The sequence below is a fragment of the Lathamus discolor genome, chromosome 3 (genome assembly GCF_037157495.1).
Source record: "Lathamus discolor isolate bLatDis1 chromosome 3, bLatDis1.hap1, whole genome shotgun sequence".
Classification (NCBI taxonomy): Eukaryota; Metazoa; Chordata; class Aves; order Psittaciformes; family Psittacidae; genus Lathamus; species Lathamus discolor.
The window spans coordinates 73,934,120-73,951,676 of record NC_088886.1 but is presented as its reverse complement, the minus strand read 5'-3'; the positions used below and the strand labels follow the sequence as shown (position 1 = coordinate 73,951,676).

Below are 17,557 nucleotides of genomic sequence, written 5' to 3'. Positions count from 1 at the left end.
ACGTGATTCCCAAAGCCCAGGGTAACTTTGGGCGTTGCTTATGATTTCATGGGTTGTTTCACAGCTGTTGTGCAGTTTGCCTGTAAGCAGCTAATGGCTAAAATCACATTCCAGTGTAATTCCAGGATGCTGCAGCATAGCCCATAACTCAGCAGTGACTTCAGCTGATCCCCCACGAGGATCTCCACCTACGCATAAATGTTACATATATATATATATCTAATACTTTGCAGCCATGAACATTATGTACATAAAATGGAACCTTTTAAATACAATCTCAACATGCCAAAAATAGATTCTTTCATCAAGTTTCTGCCCTGCAATAGCCATCTTTTGTTTCAATGTACATATATATTTATGTATAGGAACATGAAAATACCATATATAAATATTTAACTTTAAACCCCTATAGCTAAGTACATACGCCAGCATCCATGGAGCAGCTGCTAGGTGCCACAAGGTCCACCCATTCCAGATGTGGTTTCTTGGGTGTTTTTGAAGCTGTGGAGATGAATTACTCAGTACATTTAAGCAGGATGGCATGGGCTATTTATACCATGTGCAGGCCACTCACCCCCTGCCCATCTCTATCTGCGCACAGCACGTGCATGCCTTCTTATGTATGTGCTCTATTTAGTTTTACAGAGCAAATATTTTTGTAGCACGGTCTTAGAGAGTGGAATAAAACCGACAGACAGAAGTAAACTCAACTAAAGTCTGCAGTGCCAAACAACAACAACAAAACAGGTCTAATTGCTCCATGGTGCTTATCATTGCTCCGCAAGTTAGAAACAATGATTCCAGGCTTGCAAAAATCAATCTCTGGTACTTTTTCATCAGTGTTTTCACTGTCAGTACCAAGGTGTCAGAGCCTTGAATTCAGTCACTATATAGCCCTGCTCTCAGAACCACTACAAAAATAAACCTTGGGCACAATCTCAATAGAGGCTTCTCTTCTGTCTCATACAGTACAACAGCTTGCTGTTCACAGTGCATGGCTGCCAGGGCAAGGTTTTATGGACCACGTATTTGCCCAGACACCCCTACCCTGAGAATCTGCTAAAAGTTCTCTGTTCCTGTGGCCTTGCCTTGAACTGAAATAGATTTCACCAACAGGACTTCGCCAGTCTATAGCAAGCAGCTGACAGCTATTTTCTGCTTTTGGATAATAAAGTGCTCTTGTTTTAGTTAGTTACCAGTTCCCAGGGAACTCAAAGGGGAAGGTGCGCTTTCCCTTCCTCCTCCCACTGCTGCACTTCCCCAGGAGTTAGACATGAGATTCGTCCAGGTCAACGTCAGTCTCCCCAAGCTCCACGTTCGTGAAGCTGAAGTGAGTGGCCAGCAAGGGGTTCTCCATGCCATTGTCCTCGCTGATGTGGAGGACAGTGTCCCCGTGCTGCAGCAAGCTGGTGGTCTCCAGGCCAGCGTAGTCCTCGGAGTCGGAGAGCTGGGTGGGTGGGGTGCTTTGTGCCGTTGTTGGCCGGGATTCCAAGCCCTCCTCTTTCTCCTTCTCAGCAGGAAGCACCTCGCTCTGCAATTGAGGAAAGCACATGGTCAGGCTCAAAGAGCCGTGGGTGGGAGCCAGGGAAAAAAAGCAAGGGAGCTTCTATAAAGTATTTTCTCAGTCAGAAATACCTTTTATCATAAAGGGCCAGGCATGTGCAGATTATAAATGCCTAAAAGTTTCCTGTAATGATACGTTTTTGCTGATGAATCAAATCTCTAGCAGTGATCAGAAAGGTTATCTGATTTCAGTCATTAACACTGCCTCACTGCATGTTTTTTAGTGTAGACTGGTGTCTTTAATTTGTCAATAGCAAAGGACACAACCCCCCAAAGGCACAAGATGTGTGTATATCTGGTGTATAAAAATGATCTCAATGACACTAACATCTTGAAGGGATGACTGTGATTGCCCCAGCACTGTCCGCACTGGTGTCCAACACACACAGCAACTGGACAAGCAATTTCTTTTGAAATACAATGATTTTGCTAAAAGAGCCCTGAGGTTTTGAGGAAGCCCTTCCTTTAGGATGCATTTCTCGGAGAGCAAGCTGTCAAAACCTGCTGATGAACAATCGCACTGGTGGGCAGGTCCAGAAGGACTGCTGTGTGTGATGGGAAGCTGGAAAGGGAGGACGCAGGACAGGCAGGCGATGGCAGCGTCAGTCAGGTTACCTGGCCCGTGCTCTGGCTGTGGAGATCAGCGACAATGATGGCAGGTGAGGAGGTGAGCACGGGCTGGCCTGGTGGGTCCTGCTTGCTGGGCTCCTGGGGGCTGCTGCGGCTGCAGCCGGGCTGCTGGGCTGCCGGGGCCGGCGTTGTCCCTGGGGAGGCTGCTGGTGCCTCAGGCTGCGCCTCAGTGAAGGTCACCGACCGCTTCTGCTCCGCTGAGGGTACAAAGCGGAGTATTAAAATCAACTACTAAATATAATACAAATACATATACAAATATGAATACAAATAGAGTATTAAAATGCTGCAGTTCGGAAAGGAAAACACAAGAAGAGGAGAAAGAATCCCTGGAGTTGTTACAGCTAAGAGAAGATGCATGATTCACTCCATCTTTATAAGCTGTCTAATTGGAGTGTAATCTAAAAGCCTTTTACGCCAGGCTTCCTCTAAAGCCACAGCAAGAGTCAGGGATCACCTCAGGACTAGTCACCCTACCTATCTTTGTCGTGGCTTGGTGAGATAAATGCCACCTATAACATCTCTCCATCCTAGAAGAATATACTGAACTGAATTCCCATGTGAGTTAGGCATTTCTGCCCTCAACTATACAGGGAAAGCTGTATATGTATATGCAAATATGTAACGAAATTGCCCAAGGTTTTGCAGGAAATCAAGGGAAGAGGGCAACCGAATCAGACTGAGTCTGCTACCTGGGAGTAACAGAACAGCACAGAGTGGAGGCAGCTAGGCTAAAACTTAACAAGTAGAACTGATATCCTTGCTCTGGCTCTTAATTAGGTCGGATCAACTTTTCTGTTTCAGACATCTCCAACAGTGCCGTTGCCCCAGCACAGTCCTGGCTGAGTTACAAACATAGAAAGTTCTCAAGCACCCTTTGCTCTTCAAGGTGTTTCCTCCAAAGTTAACTGCTCACCTCAGATGGTTCAGAATACAGCCCCCTGCTCTGCTTGGCAGTGCCGACTCCTGGAAGCATATGGCATGGACTAGAACAGTCCTCCATTCGTTTCCATGTACAACCTGTAAAGCTCTGCATTGCTAAGCTTACAAATGAAGGGAAATTTCCTTCTATCTACTGCTCTCAATAGCAGCTTCAAAATTTACACATCTGGAGGTTTTGGACAAGGCATCCTGAACAGATGACACTGTTCCCTCAATGCAACACATGGCAATTCACCATCCATGTGCAGTTTCACCTTGAAAACCTTTGGAGAAACCATCCAAGTGTTTTGAGGGGGTGATTTTCTGATAGGATATCCACTTACAGCAAAAAAGGATGAAACTTCTGGGACTTCACTTTAATACAGGCTACTAACATCATGCTAACTTTTCCTGTAAGCTAAACCAACACCACAGATATCTACTTTCAGACATCAAGCTGTGGGTATGCAGCACTGCCCTACCGCTGGGTTTGGGCTTGGGCTGGATGCTGCGCCGTGTGGTTGACAGTCGAGCTCCATGACGGCTGCGAGGTTCAGTCTGAGTTTTCTGACGTGACAGCAGTGGTCGTCGAAGCTGAACAACAGAGGAAAGAGTTAAGCTGGTGTATGTTCACACATTACATAACTTCTCCTCTGTAAGGGGAACACATCCCCATTGGATGGGGCTTGGAGCACCCTGCTCTAGTGGAAGGTGTCCCTCCCCATGGCAGGGGGTTGGAACTGGATGAGTTTTGAGGTCCTTTCCAACCCACACTAGTCCATGATTCTATGACTGTTCATTCCTCTAGATGTCCATTCACTCTACTTTTGGCAGATACTATATTTTAGAGTGTCCGTGGCTCAGACATCTCCTTCATACAAACTTGTGGGGTTTGTGCCTTTTCCATTTCAATACTGAATGCAATGCAATGCAGATTGTGTGACCATCATTTAATTTAGGAAAATAATAATAAACCAGTTTGCAGAGGAAAAGACCATGGAATTCCAAACAAAGTGCACCTCCTCTCTTATTGATTTGTCACAGCTACAACTTGTGCTGCGGTTCCTGCTGACTCAATGGACTGCACTAGTGTATCACAGATCAGGTAAAAGGGACATATCACATCCACAAGTCATTTCAAACCAGACACAGAAAACCAAACCAACTCAAGGAGAAAAGGTTTGTTCATTCCCCATGTTCTCACCTGCCGCAGGCCTCTCTTCCGCCCCAGGGGCTGCTGCAGGAGAAGGTTCTGCTGTCCTGGCTCGCTCTGCACGCTTGCCACCCTGTCAGATGGTGAGAGCATTAGGCCAAGTGCAGAAGCACCGTGTATACCTAGCAGGTGTCCTGGCAATCGCGACTCAAATCAATAAATCAACCAACCACTAATGGCACAGTCACTTCAAAGAGCAATCCTGCCTTTGAAGGATGGGGGGACGTGTCTATTGGGTTGTGGCTTCTGGGGCTTAGGAAATGGTAGGAGGTGGAGTCATGGCATTCAGGATGTGACCACGCACAGGTAGCGTCCAAGGATAAATAACTGCAAATTTCAGTTTTCAGTCATTGATTGATGCATCCCACTGAGCAACACTCACTTCTCTGCATCCTTTGCCACAGCCATTAAAGGCAAGAATATCGGATCCTAGCTCAAAAGCCTTTTTGTTTGCTTTTCCTTTTTCAAGGACAATGTCGTAAAAGCAGTTTTTTGTTTCCTCCCAAATAGACTCCACAGCCTCAGCACAATTTTGTCATCTGGGTTTAATTTCAATTTAAGTCAACAAACAAAAAACAAACACAAAGTGACAAAGGATCCGTTCACATAATGGATGCATGAGTTATGCGAACAAGGCCCCACACTCAACACTTGCAGCCTTAAGTCCTTCTGTGGCTAACAAACAGAAAAGACAAGTAAACGTAAATTATATATAGATATAAACACAACTTTGTAGGGTTTAATATCTTGGTACAAGTTATCTGAAAATCTGCAGTTAAAGAATCTTTAGCAATAAAACATACCCAGCTACATACCATCCCATCCTACCATTCAACTGACCAGTTCATCTACTTCCTATAAGATTACCACCCCCCCCCCCCATTTTTATCAAAGCACTGTATTCCTCCAGACAGTTCCAAATAGGTCATTTAGCAGACAGTGGTCACAGAACATGTTAGCTGAATGAACTGTGGCTGAGAGACATATGGTTACAATAGCAACTAACATTTAAGGTGGACTTTAAAATCAGACAGCTGCTCTTCTGGGACAGACTGGAATCCACCGAGCCACACATCCTAGTTAAGCAACTTCCAGCTATATTTGGTATGCATTGTTGAAGATTCAGTGTCACAACCCATTCTGCCTAAAACCCATTTATTTATCTAAAGGAAAACAACGTTCTTTTCTCTAGCTGTATTCCTTGGATCTCCCTTGAGATGCTCAGTACCACCATCAGAGTGAAGGTTTACTGCCTGACGTTACAGGAGTGGAGGAAGACGACAAACCTAAGAACATGGTCAGACAAGGCATGGAGGATGTCCACGAAGAGGCTTAAAAAGTTCTGTCTCCTGGAAAGTTCATTCTTCGCTTTGGTAGAAGCCCTTAGAAGGTTTGGTGGAACAAAATATGAGAGCTTCCTGGTCTGCTGTGGGTCAATGTCAGGTTACCCGACCTATTCCTTCTTCCCTTACCAATTTAAACTGAAGCCAGACTTTGCACTAAACCATATGCATGTGTTTCTATCAGCTCTACAGGGGAGAGAGTGGGCAACACCAAGGAGAGAGCCGTCTCAAGACCATGAAGCTGTTTCTCTTCTGTCTGATCACAGCCTAATAATCCTAGGCATGCCCTCAGGAGCCTCACTCACCGCAGCTGCACTGGTTTGGAAAAGCTTCGGCAAGCTCAAAGCCAGAACAAACAAGATGTATCTGAGTTAAAAGAGCCCTTTTTAACTCAGACAGCTCTTCCAAATGAGATCACCAGTCCCTGGAGCATATTTTCCAGCTTTTACGTAGAGTATTGACATGATTTACATATGGAGCATCCTAAACGTCAAGCAAGCACCCGCCTATGAATAAGCAGAGTCCTCAAAGTTACTTCCTTTTAGCAGGACTGTGTTCTTGACCTAGACAATGACTGCAGCACATGTGACTGGTAAGTCCAGAAGCAACACATCATTCCTTATCAAAGCAACAAGACTGTGCTTAAGTTACTCTTTAGATTCATGATCCAGGCTACCTGAAATTACAGCTTGTACCATTTTCTTAATCTTCTGCTTGTAGGATTCCATAAAAAAACTTTTTCCTCTGAATCTGAAGAAGTTTTTAGAGTAATTTCCAGTCATGAATTATGCGGGAATTAGCTGGGGAAGGCCTTGGAAAAATCATTTTCTATTGGAATAGATTTTGAGAGTACTGTTGCAATTTCTGAGGAAGGAACAGTAACTCTTAGTTCTATGAGTGAGGAGCAGAAAGACTACAATGGTTTTCATTCACCACTACAAACAGTGTTTTGGAAACAAACTCATTTCACATGCATCATGAGAACACTTTGAAAAAGTCATTAGATAGAGGAAGTACATGGACTGCATGAGGGCACGGAGGCTATACATGAGGAAGAAAATGATTCCCATGGAGTAATCTGAAGGCAAACAATAGATGAGCAAAAGAAAGGCTGGACTTTGTATCTTCCTGCTGGAATCTAGGATTGTCAGCCTGGCTTATATCATAAATGAAATGAGTTTAGTGATCTGGTGGTTGTTTGTTTCCAGTACTGAATCATTACACAAATTGGTGTAATTTGAGATGATGTGAGGAGCTGAAGCTGCAGATATCTGTTGCAGGCAAACAGTGGACCCGAGAGCCCCCGAGCTCTGCAGAGCTGCCTGTGCACAGCACAGTCCTGCTGTGGCTGTCTTTTTGCCTTCTATCCCAAATTTTGGAGAAGGGAAGGAAAGAGAGGATCGTAAAGGCCACCCATTTCAGATGAGAGACTGAATTTTCACATCTAATCTTTCACTTCAGGAGTATTTCTGAGGGTTTCTTTGCACATCAAAGAACAGCACTACTGATCTTGTTTCCATGAAAATCAGCGTGGCAGGCAATCTGTTGGCTTTGTGGAGCTCTCCATCCATCCCTCCCTCCCTCCCTTTCTTCTTTTCTGTATCTCCTTGTTTACCAGACCTGACCAGGAGTTTACTGGTTTTCTGTGGGACCCAGTCAAGGAACATTGAATCAAATGCCATTTCAGCCCTCCTGTAGCAATGTGATCAATAAGAAGGGTTTTTCTGCAGTACATAAACCAGATTAATTTGGGAATAATGAACCAGAATGTTTTCCTGCCCAACACAAAAGATGCTCTGTCAGACTCTGAGTACCTGTCAGGGGGTTTATCTTCACAGTAGTGTTACATAGTTAGGGCAGAGACAGGTGAGCAAAAGATCAAACCAACCCAACTTTGTGGAAGCATGTTGCCAGCACTACAAGAAATGACAAGCAGTGCAGTCCCACAGGGGGGGCTAGAAGAAACTGTCAGGTTGGCCATTATGGTAAGTGATGCTCATGGTTTACAAGAAGCCATGCAGCAAAAAAAAAAAAAAAAAACATAAAAAAAGAGAAAGAACCAAGAAAAACCAAAAACAGAGACAAAGGGAGCAAGGAGTTTACGTGTCTGTTAAACAGATGTACATGCTCGTCACACCACTATGGTAGAACACACACACTTTGTGTCCCAGGACACAGGTTAGTGGACAAAGGCCAGGGAAGAATGGGTTAAAATGTAGATGAACTCCAGCTCGTGTATTCCCAAACACATCCTCACCCAGTCAGTGTTAGAGCTGCTACGCTTGCCCTGGCAATACGAATTCACTCTGATTTTCCCTATTAGGCACCATTAAACTAAAGCATAACAACAAACCTTAAGGGGAAACATGTTTGTGCGACAGATTTCCATTACAATGACTTCTCATTCTTCTTCCTTTCTGCTTTGGGAAAATATCCTCTCCTCTCAGACTGTAACCACAACAAATCACAGTGCTGGACACATATGCTTCTCAGCCCTGTATACCCCATGCTATCTGTTTACTTCTGAGCACATATATGCTATCCCCTTCCTGTCTTCTCTGCTTTTCTCCATGGCTGGCTCTAATTGCTGTAGAACAAAGGGAAACAGACTTTATTCTTTTTCTGTGTTTGTCACTATTTATTTAATTTAAAACTCCTACCTTCCATAAGGGTCTACTCTCCACATGATTTCTTTCTTTATGCCAGTTATAACTAAACATCAGCTTTTGAATTCAGAAGGCAATCCTAAACAGTTGTTATCATTGCGCTCCAGCTGAAATCCAAGTTTTATAAGAAAAACCCAAGCCTGCTTTATTCAAATCTAGTGTTCCTGATTATAATCAATATTAATTCTCCTGAATAACATTAATTCTGTCCTATGATCCCCACAGCACAGTAAGCTCCTGTAATGTCTGCTTTATTACTTCTGTCCTTTAGAGGAGGAATCCAATCTGCGCATTTAACAATGCAGCTGAAACATCTTTTCCTTCCTCACAGAATTCTAACGTAGCCTTTCCATAAAAGTTTGCAGGATTTCCCTGTCTTCTAAGGCTCTTTCTAAGGCTTTTCAGCCCTGATGTCCCTGCTTCAGATGTTTTCATACGTATCCTTGAAAACAATAGTAAACCCTAAGAGATCTGACTCCCAAGTACCCGTGGTCACTTTTTTGCCTAAGGAAATCTCTGTTCCATAGAGCAGGGTGGACGACAGTGTCCTAGTCCTGAGCAAAAATGTCTGTGACAGAAATGAGTAGAATCCCACTGTACAGCTGATTTCAGGATTCAAACTAAACTATTGCATTTGAACTCACCTCATTTGAACTCAGCCTCACCTTTATTAGGAGTGACCCCCCCCTATTTAACAAGATCAAAACATTTCAAAGTCAACACTGACATAACCTGGTATCAGCTCATTATGGCTTCAGCTCAGATATGGACCTTCTCCTTTGTCATCCTCCTCAATTGTAGTTAGGTTTTAGCTCTATTTAAAGAATGGCACTTAACTTCCTCAGTTGAATGACTTCTGTTCTCTTTTGGCCCAAACACATGCTTGGATGACCATGCAATCCATTTTACTTTATCACAAAGCCAGACAACAATATTCCTGCCTCTCCCAACAAGCCAATGTCTTTTCCGAACACCACTCCTACAGTAGCACCAATGAGAAACCGATCTGCCAAAGCAGGATTCACACACACAAAGGACACCATGAATTATGGGATGATCTCACTGACACCACCAATGATAAACTCTCCATTTGTCTGCCAAGAAGAATGAACGAACGAACAAAGCAGCCTCTCCCCACCCCAGAAGGTCACTACTGATAGCTAAAACCAAGCTAACAGAATAGAAACCATTCACACAAATGCCCTTCAACATAGTCACCTCTTCAGCTGGTGTGGTGAAGTAAGGAAATAGTGTATTACCCTCCGTGTTGCCAATGTAAGGGCAATGTTCTTCTGGAAGGAAACAGAGATGCTCTTGGGGCTAATGACAGCTCTCCGACCTCCCAAGGATGGGTTGTGAGGTGCAAGCCCAGCAGTAGCGCAGTAAGGGGGATTATCACCACTGAGCTGGCTGTTAAAGGTGCAGACCTCCCTTCTAAACTCACTCCTGACCCCTTTGACAAGGCACAGCGTTCCCAGTGTTTGCATTCAAACTCCCCTATCCATGGGCAATGGGGAGCAGCTAGACCTGAACTCCAGTCCTGACAGAGCCATTTTAAATATGTATTAATGGTGTTCACCTGCAAACTTTCTAAGGTGTTGTTTGAGAATTGGAAGCACTGTAAAACTAACAAGTATTACTGTAAAGCACCCACAGAGAACTGTATTCCACAGGACTTACCATAATTAATTTTATTAGCAGATGTTAAAGAACACAGCTTGATATTAAGTCTTTTGTGGTGACAGCATTGTGAGATGAATGGAAAAACAGATGTCTCTGTTTTATATAAGCTTTCAGACTAATGCCTATAACAGGCTACAGCTAATGCCTTGCGGATAATCTTTCTCATGCCTTTCAAGCAATTGCTAAAGAAGGGGAAAACCCCGAGGCTAGCCAGCCAGACCACTGACTGCTTCACTTGCTACAGCTTTTTCTTTTCCCTTCCACTACCCCTTAGCCTCCCCAACGTTACTGGCAATCAAAGCTGAAAACTGAAGGTGGGTTGCTACACCTTTGACTTGCAGGCCTGAATATCAATGAGCCACAAGAGACAGAGATGGAGAGAGCCACAAAAGGTGAGGGGAAGAGACAGAGGAGATTGGAAACGGCTCGTTTCCCAGCACACACACTGACAGACAGGTAGTGTTAACACTGTACCTAGAGAGGCTGCCCTCAGTGGCCAGGCTCGGGGAGTCATCGAGGACATTAGGTTCACTGCAGGAGGGGCAGGGAGATTAAGAATTTAGGAAAAGAAAATGCAAAAAAGCATGCGATTGTCTCTGTTTTCAAGGGAGAAAAACAGCAACGGAATAAAGTCAAAAAAGGACGGTAACATTAACTGGTCTCGCACGCTCAACAGCACACCTGTGACTCAGAGGAGCTGAGAGAACATCTCATAACAGGAGCAGTCTTGAGAGGGGGTTTACACTGCCTGGAGACTTCTACCTCTCTGCTGAGAACTGGGGAGCCGAGAAGTTTGGTAGGATGGGTTTCCACAGGAAATAAAGGCAGGGAACTATTGTCAAAGCCATTTTCCTGCAGCATTCTCATTTATTTTGGTCCTATTTACTTGCAGCTTCATAGAAAGCTTTTTTCTTCCCCCTGCCCCATGAGCCACTTCTTCCTGAGGGAGGGCTGAACTATCTCCCATGAGCTATAGACCAGTCTCCTAGTACAACTCTAAGGATAAACATCTGGAAAACAAGGTCTTGTAGTGCAATGAAACTGTAAGTAAACAGCTGGTGTGGATCCTGGCAAACCAGTACACAATCACTTTGCTTTCCTACACCTCAGCCATTTGGGCAGGAACAGCCTTCTCAGCCCATAGGAAAAACATGAAAGAAAGGAAGCAGTCTGCTGGGTTACCAGCAGGAAAGCAATAATAATATTACTTAACATTAATTAGTTGACATCTGCGAGGCAGGCTGAAAGCTCAGAGAGCATCCATAACTAAAAAGGGCATGATGCCGTGGACTGTGATTATGCCTACTGAGCTTGTAGTTTCCCTACGAAGATGAAAAACAATTGTCCTGGCATACCATGCACTTAAAAAGCAGAGAGCAAAGCTCTGTTGTAATTACAGTATTTCTTTCCTCAGCATCACCATGACTTGGGATTGCACAAAGCAACCACTGCTGTCAGTCAGCTGTGACTCTTGGGAAGTTTACGCATTGAAGATGGTAGTGAAAGATTCAGGAAAATGCAGCCTTGCATGTTAATTTTTCAAGAAACAAAGGGACTGAAGTAATTGAGTTCAAAAGTCAAATGAGTTCCTGTAAGCCCTTTTGTGAAAACTCCCAGATAAAATCTGTGCAACTTCTCTGCTGTAAATCACTTCTCCTATCTCTGCTGCTATGTGCCGCAGCTGTTGCTATTCCTTCATCTATCAAGGTTATTTCTTTTATTCCAAGCAAGACTGGGGAGGGAACAATGTTGTTTGATTTTCCAAGGCTGGTCAAGAGATAACGTAGAATTTATTCTTTAAAGGTTCAATGGAAATAACATAAATTCATCTGTCCATTGTCAGATATCCTTGGATAACTATGCTGCAGACAAGTAAAGCAATAAGCATTGCTTACCTGGGGGGGGGGGGGGAAAGGAAAAGGGGAATCACATTTAAATGTAAAACTTCTCTCTACATCTTTTAAAGATTTCCCAAATTCCAGTCTCTTTCTCACCACTCCATGTTAACCAGGAATAAGGCATTCAAAGCTGTTTCTATCAACAAGTACACTTCTGGTTTGAAACAGTATTTAATCCCATCTTTGAACTCAACATTCAGTTTCTGTGACGAGCTAGGTACAGTTCTAGGAAAGACTGTTTTCTCCATGGAAGAAAACAAAGTAAATCAAACAGGATCTGCCCCACTTCCCAGCTTCTCAGGACTCCTCCCCACTCCCTACACAGCTTGTGTATGGTCCCCTGGGTCAATACATAACCCCCCAAATCATGTCTTGTCTTTTTGCCATCCACGGCAGTGGCAGAGGAAAACAGTGCCGAGGGTTTCTGTTCAGAAGGAGGGTTTCTATGGATGACAGCTTGTTCTTATGGACCTTACACAACACAGCTCATCCTGGAAAGTCATTATTTCTGACCCTGCACCCTTAGTCCAACACTACTGCAGGATGAATAAATTTAGCATCACTGTGCTGGCACTGATTCTGCCATCCCACATCCCTGATGTGCACATAATATACCTGCGCCATTTCTGCTCTTGTGAACGTAATGGGAAAGGTGAAAAGCTCATGTTGTTACCTTTGGCTGGGTAACATGCCCACCTCAGCCTGAGGTGCAGACACGCTGGAGAGATGGCTGGAGAACCGCCTCCTCCCAATGGCACCCATAAGGTATGCTTCTTGTTCACTTACCACACTGGGCATGCTCAAGGAGTCATCTAGAAAGAAAGAAAAAGCAGGAAAGGAGAGGAAACAACCATCCTAACCCCCACCTACATGTTTACAGTTATCAAGTGATACCAGGATGCCAAAGGTGTACCCAGCATTTACTTACCAACACCCAAAGCCTGCAAGTTTGAACACTTCCATTAGATTTACAGTTACAGTTCAGAAAGACATATGATGATGAACCCAGCACACGTGGGGCAGGGATTTATGTATGATTTCAGCTTATATGGCTCTCAGGAAAATGTGTTTGAAGAATTCAACTTCCACTAAGGCTTAATTCCTGTGATTGATAAATTGTTTGTTAATATACAGTGCTTTATGACATAAAAGCTGTAACTGGACATTTTGCCGGTGTGAAATGAACTGCTGCTATGATATAGCAAAGCACTGCTACAAAAGAGAAACTATGTAACAGCAAAATGCAGAACTGACACCCTTTAACACCCTTTGGGACATGCATTTTGAAATGTCACCCAAAATTACATAAATAGACTCAATTACATCATGCTATAACTGAACTATAGAGCCAGCTGGGTTGTGATCAGGACTGCTTGAAATTTTCAGTGCTGTTTCAGATTGTATAAAGCACCTGGAAAGAAATGACTGTTGTGTTTCTTACCACAACAACTTCTAATTGCAAATAAACAGATAAAATAAAGGGGAAGTTTTGTGCAATTTTCTCTTTTCGTTTTGACCTTTTTCAATTTTGATATTCTGAAATATCTTATGGCAGCATTAAGCCAAGGCAGGGCTGAGGTAATACTGCAGCAAGCACATAGGAAGATAGCAATCACTGTTCCACACAGTGGCTCGTAATGAATCTGAGGCTCAAACCAGAGTTTGCCACAGTGAGTATCTGAGCATTGTATCAGCAGTACAATGCTGGGTGGATTGTACAATGTTTAGTGATGAACCCAGCTAAAATAAGGTTGGGCTGAGCCTGGAAAGTTTCAGGCTTTCCCAAAAGGCAATTCTGCTGTAACTGCACAGCCCTTTCTTTTGTGCCACCCATTTTCACTCCTTTTGTTTAATGTCTTTGGGGAAGAGTCAGCAGTCCTCAAATACAGAAGTGAAGCGCCTGAGTTCCAGGCATGGAGGCTACCAACCGCTGCAGCACCAGAAGGCAGTATCCCTGCTAAAAAAGTAGGGGGAAGCCCAAGCCTGGTGACATAAGAGCAGTTTTCTACCCTGGCTTTCAGTGATGGGCAGCTCAGAAGCAGAGAGAAGGCAAAATTCCAAGAATATAATGAAACTCAGCTGAAATGACAAAGCAACATTCAGGTCATTGCAAATTAGTTTCCAAAAGATTCACCATCCCATTCCTTCGAAATTTGCACCAGAAATCCTGCACAACTGCAGGACCTGCCAGCTGCCCAAAAGGGAGATCAAGCTTTTGTTGTCAATAGGTTTAAGACTTCATTTCCTCGTTGTTAATCAAGAGATACGAGCACACAGACATTCCTCTCTGCAGAAAGCTACAGCTGGATGCTATGCAACACAAGGACAACATATTCCACGTCAGAGCGTCTGGACAGAATTGATGAGCAGGAAGTACTCAGATCCTGCAGGAACAGGATCCTAACAACAGAGCAGCCACAGCCTCTGTCTACTGTCATGATGAAGGTCAAAGAGAGGACTGAGTGCCGAATGCCTTGTGTCAGCACTGTAAGGACTGCCCCTCAGCCCAGGTCCCATACACTAAAATCTGCCTATGCCCTTCCCTTTTCCCTACCCGCGGATCAGGAGGAATGAGGAGGTATGTAATGACCCAAGCTTTAACACCAGTAACTCTAGCAACCACACTAGTTTCTTAGCCTCATGCCCCTATGGGCTGTTCGTTCACAGTGGGACAACTGTCTTTCCCTCCCAGCCATCCTCTGGGGCATCAAAAAACCACTTTCAATGGGGGCTGGAAGTAGATGATGTTTAAGGTCCCTTCTAACCCAAACCATTCCATGATTCAGTGCTGGGGGTTTCACTTGAATCACTAGCCACGTACTTTCTTCATCCTCCTCATCCGTGCGGCTCAGTGTGTCCTGTGAGGCCTGCTGGGAAGGCTCGCTGTCCTGCTCCCACACCGTGCCAGTGCCCGTGTTGGAGCGGGACATGGTGGCCAGGCTCAGGCGGTACGCAGAGGTGGAGGTTCCCACGGTGCTGACAGATGTCTTCCCTTGGTACGCTGTGCAAGAGTGGGAAAACCACATCCAAGTCAGTGATGGCTCTGGAGACCACTAGCCAGCCAAGCATTCCTGTCACAGCGGGCACTGGATACTGCTGGGACAGGGGTTGGCAGATGTGATAAAACAGACACAGCTGCCCTGGCTCACCTCATCTTTCCAAAATCCCTGTTGTTCTTACACAGTCTGATTTTCTCCCTTAACCTTAGCACCACGTTTTCCAGAGCAGCTCCAACATTTAGTAACAAGGCAAATTTTTTACCAAGGAAAAAGGCTGAGGCATTTTCTTTTGAATTTGTTTTCTTTTAAGAACAAAGCACGGTAAAATCTCTTGCCGTGTGTAGGCAGTGGCTGCCATCTCGTGGCAACAAGGGCGATAATTACAGGAGGTTAGTGTCCCCTTTGCCCCGGGACCCTGATCCAGACCTCACGGTAGAGAGGAATCAAAAGGAGACCAAGAGGAGAAAGGCAGAAACAGATCTGCTGCTGACAAACAAACGTTTCTTCACAGGCAGCTCTGAATATACAGAGATGTAGGCAGGGGCTTGCTGCATTGTGGGCGAGGGATGCACACAGGGAGAGGCAGCTGCTGGGAAGTAGGACTTGGACTTCGTGGAATTAATGGGCATGGCAAGATGCATTTGACAACTAACCTGGATTTGTTGGCTGTCCAGTGGCAAAGCTGGGCTGGGCATAGGGCTCGATCCAGGGGCAGGCTGTTGGGGTGTAGGTAGATTACCCTATTCCCCTCCTAGGCAGGTCTGCCTCCTCACACTGGCCAGACTGGGCTGATGCCCCTTTGCTCTGCCCTGTCCTCCTTACCAGAGCCGCTGTGCACCGCTTCCTTGAGGATCTTCAGCTCGTTATTGAACTCGGCGATGAGGGAGCTCTTGCAGAGCGGGCGCGGGATGAAGCGTCGCTCCAGCTGGTCGGCGATGTGCTGCCTGGCAGTCAGCTCCTCGTGGTTCTCAGCCGGCTGGGCCAGCAGCTGCAAAGTTGGGACACGTTAGCACTGCAGGGAAATGGTGTCCAGGGACCTGGGACTGGTCTCCAGACCAGCATGAGCCTGCAGCCAGCAGACCGTGCTCTTTTGTAAGCACGAGGTTTTGACTCCAGCTATGATGTTTCCACCTTTCTTTTAAGGGACAACTTTGTGTTTGACTGAATAGGTATCAAAACCTCGCTGACACTGGTACACAGGGATGAGGGCTTCCTTATGTTAACCTCTACCCTCAGACATGAGACAGCTCCTTCCTCTCAGATGATTTAGTCTGTCCAAGTGGTGAGCCATGGTAAGCTAAGTAAGGTGGAGTACCATGTGCTAGTCTACCTGGTAAGCAGGGAAGAGCCATGATTAACTTAAGCCCTGGCAGCCTCAGCCTAGCAGCTGCCTGTCCATCCACAAAAGCCCTGTCAGAACCTTCATCCAAGAGATGGAAAGCAGAGTGGTCCTTCCTGGCTGTCAGCTGCATTGGCCAGCTCTGTACAGAGAGTGATTTCTGGAAGCTTTCTGCCAGCCATGCCAACCCCCTCCTATGTTCAGAGCTTCCACACTACTTCTGAGTGTTCTGAGTGACTCTGCTTGCCAAATTCCACCTGCAAACCCTCTTGGTCGAGCCTTATAGTTTCCCATCCTGGGAACTAAGACTAGCAGTACTCCATGAATCAGAGCTCCTGTATGACTACTTTTTAACGCTGTTTAGGTATAAGCCCTGTGATGTAGTTTCAAAGGGTTCTCAGACTTACTAACTGAAAAGTCACTCCCTACACAAACACACAGTTCTTCCAGGAGTGCTGTTCCTCTGGTCTCAGCGGGGGAATAAAGGGTATCTTCCCTTCAGGGAGTGATCTATCAGGAGCCAAAGCAACTGTTACCTTGCACTGGATGAAGGGCCGAAGGAGCACAAAGATAGGGATCCGTGTTCGTACGATAAAGTCCAGGAAATCCCACAGGGCCAGCCCTCCCACCTTCCGCAGCGCCATCTCTTTGACTTGCAGGCTCAGCCAGTACCACTGGCTGTCCAGTTGGCGTTCAAAGCAAACAAGGATCACCTTCAGGGCTACAGGGGAACACACACACCAGCAAATGGCAGTTAGGGATGTTATCCGTGTCCCTTGAAAGCATTGAAGGAGGAACAGAGGGGGCAGAGTGGGCACAGACCTACAAAGGCATGCATGCATGCATGCACGCACGTGCACATGCACACCCACAAACCTTAGAGTCACAGCTGTCTTTATGTCAGTCTCCAAATGTGGCAGGGAAGGAGGGCAACCTTCTTGTAATAAAGGCCTTAGGATCAGGACTCAGAGCCCCATTTCCGGAGAGATTTTCCTACTTCACACCTAAGTTCCTATGTATTTTCTTCCTCTAGCTTCTCCTCTCCCTCCCTGCAGAGTTCTTTTATCTCCCTGGAATCCAGGTATTTTGCAAGCAGCTCGGGGGGGGAAACAGCCCTGACTGATCAGACAACCTCAAGAATCTTGACCAAGCATATCCACACAAAGAGTCACCCTGTGAGCACAATAACCTCCAGGTTATTTATGGGGTAATGAAAACCTTTCTAGCAGTGCAGCTGCATGAGTCATGGACAAACTGTAATCTAAACAAAAAATATGGTCCAGTAAGCCAAGGGCCATAATT

The 17,557-nt window shown here is 45.2% G+C and overlaps 1 protein-coding gene across 3 annotated transcripts in view; it reads right to left on the bottom strand.

Moving 5' to 3' along the window:
- Positions 1-268: 268 nt before the first annotated feature.
- The window catches only part of UNC80 (unc-80 homolog, NALCN channel complex subunit), a 121,011-nt gene continuing 103,722 nt past the window's right edge, over positions 269-17,557 (bottom strand). For 2 of the 3 annotated variants that reach the window (XM_065669803.1, XM_065669802.1), the window contains 9 exons: positions 16,792-16,976; positions 15,739-15,904; positions 14,739-14,918; positions 12,591-12,729; positions 10,494-10,550; positions 4,319-4,400; positions 3,597-3,708; positions 2,179-2,390; positions 269-1,531 (listed from right to left, as the gene is read on the bottom strand). In XM_065669803.1, coding sequence (XP_065525875.1) covers positions 1,268-1,531; positions 2,179-2,390; positions 3,597-3,708; positions 4,319-4,400; positions 10,494-10,550; positions 12,591-12,729; positions 14,739-14,918; positions 15,739-15,904; positions 16,792-16,976 — 1,397 coding nt within the window. In that variant the 3' untranslated portion in view covers positions 269-1,267. The remainder of the gene's footprint in view (positions 1,532-2,178; positions 2,391-3,596; positions 3,709-4,318; positions 4,401-10,493; positions 10,551-12,590; positions 12,730-14,738; positions 14,919-15,738; positions 15,905-16,791; positions 16,977-17,557) is intronic. The other variant, XM_065669804.1, reaches the window with a different exon arrangement.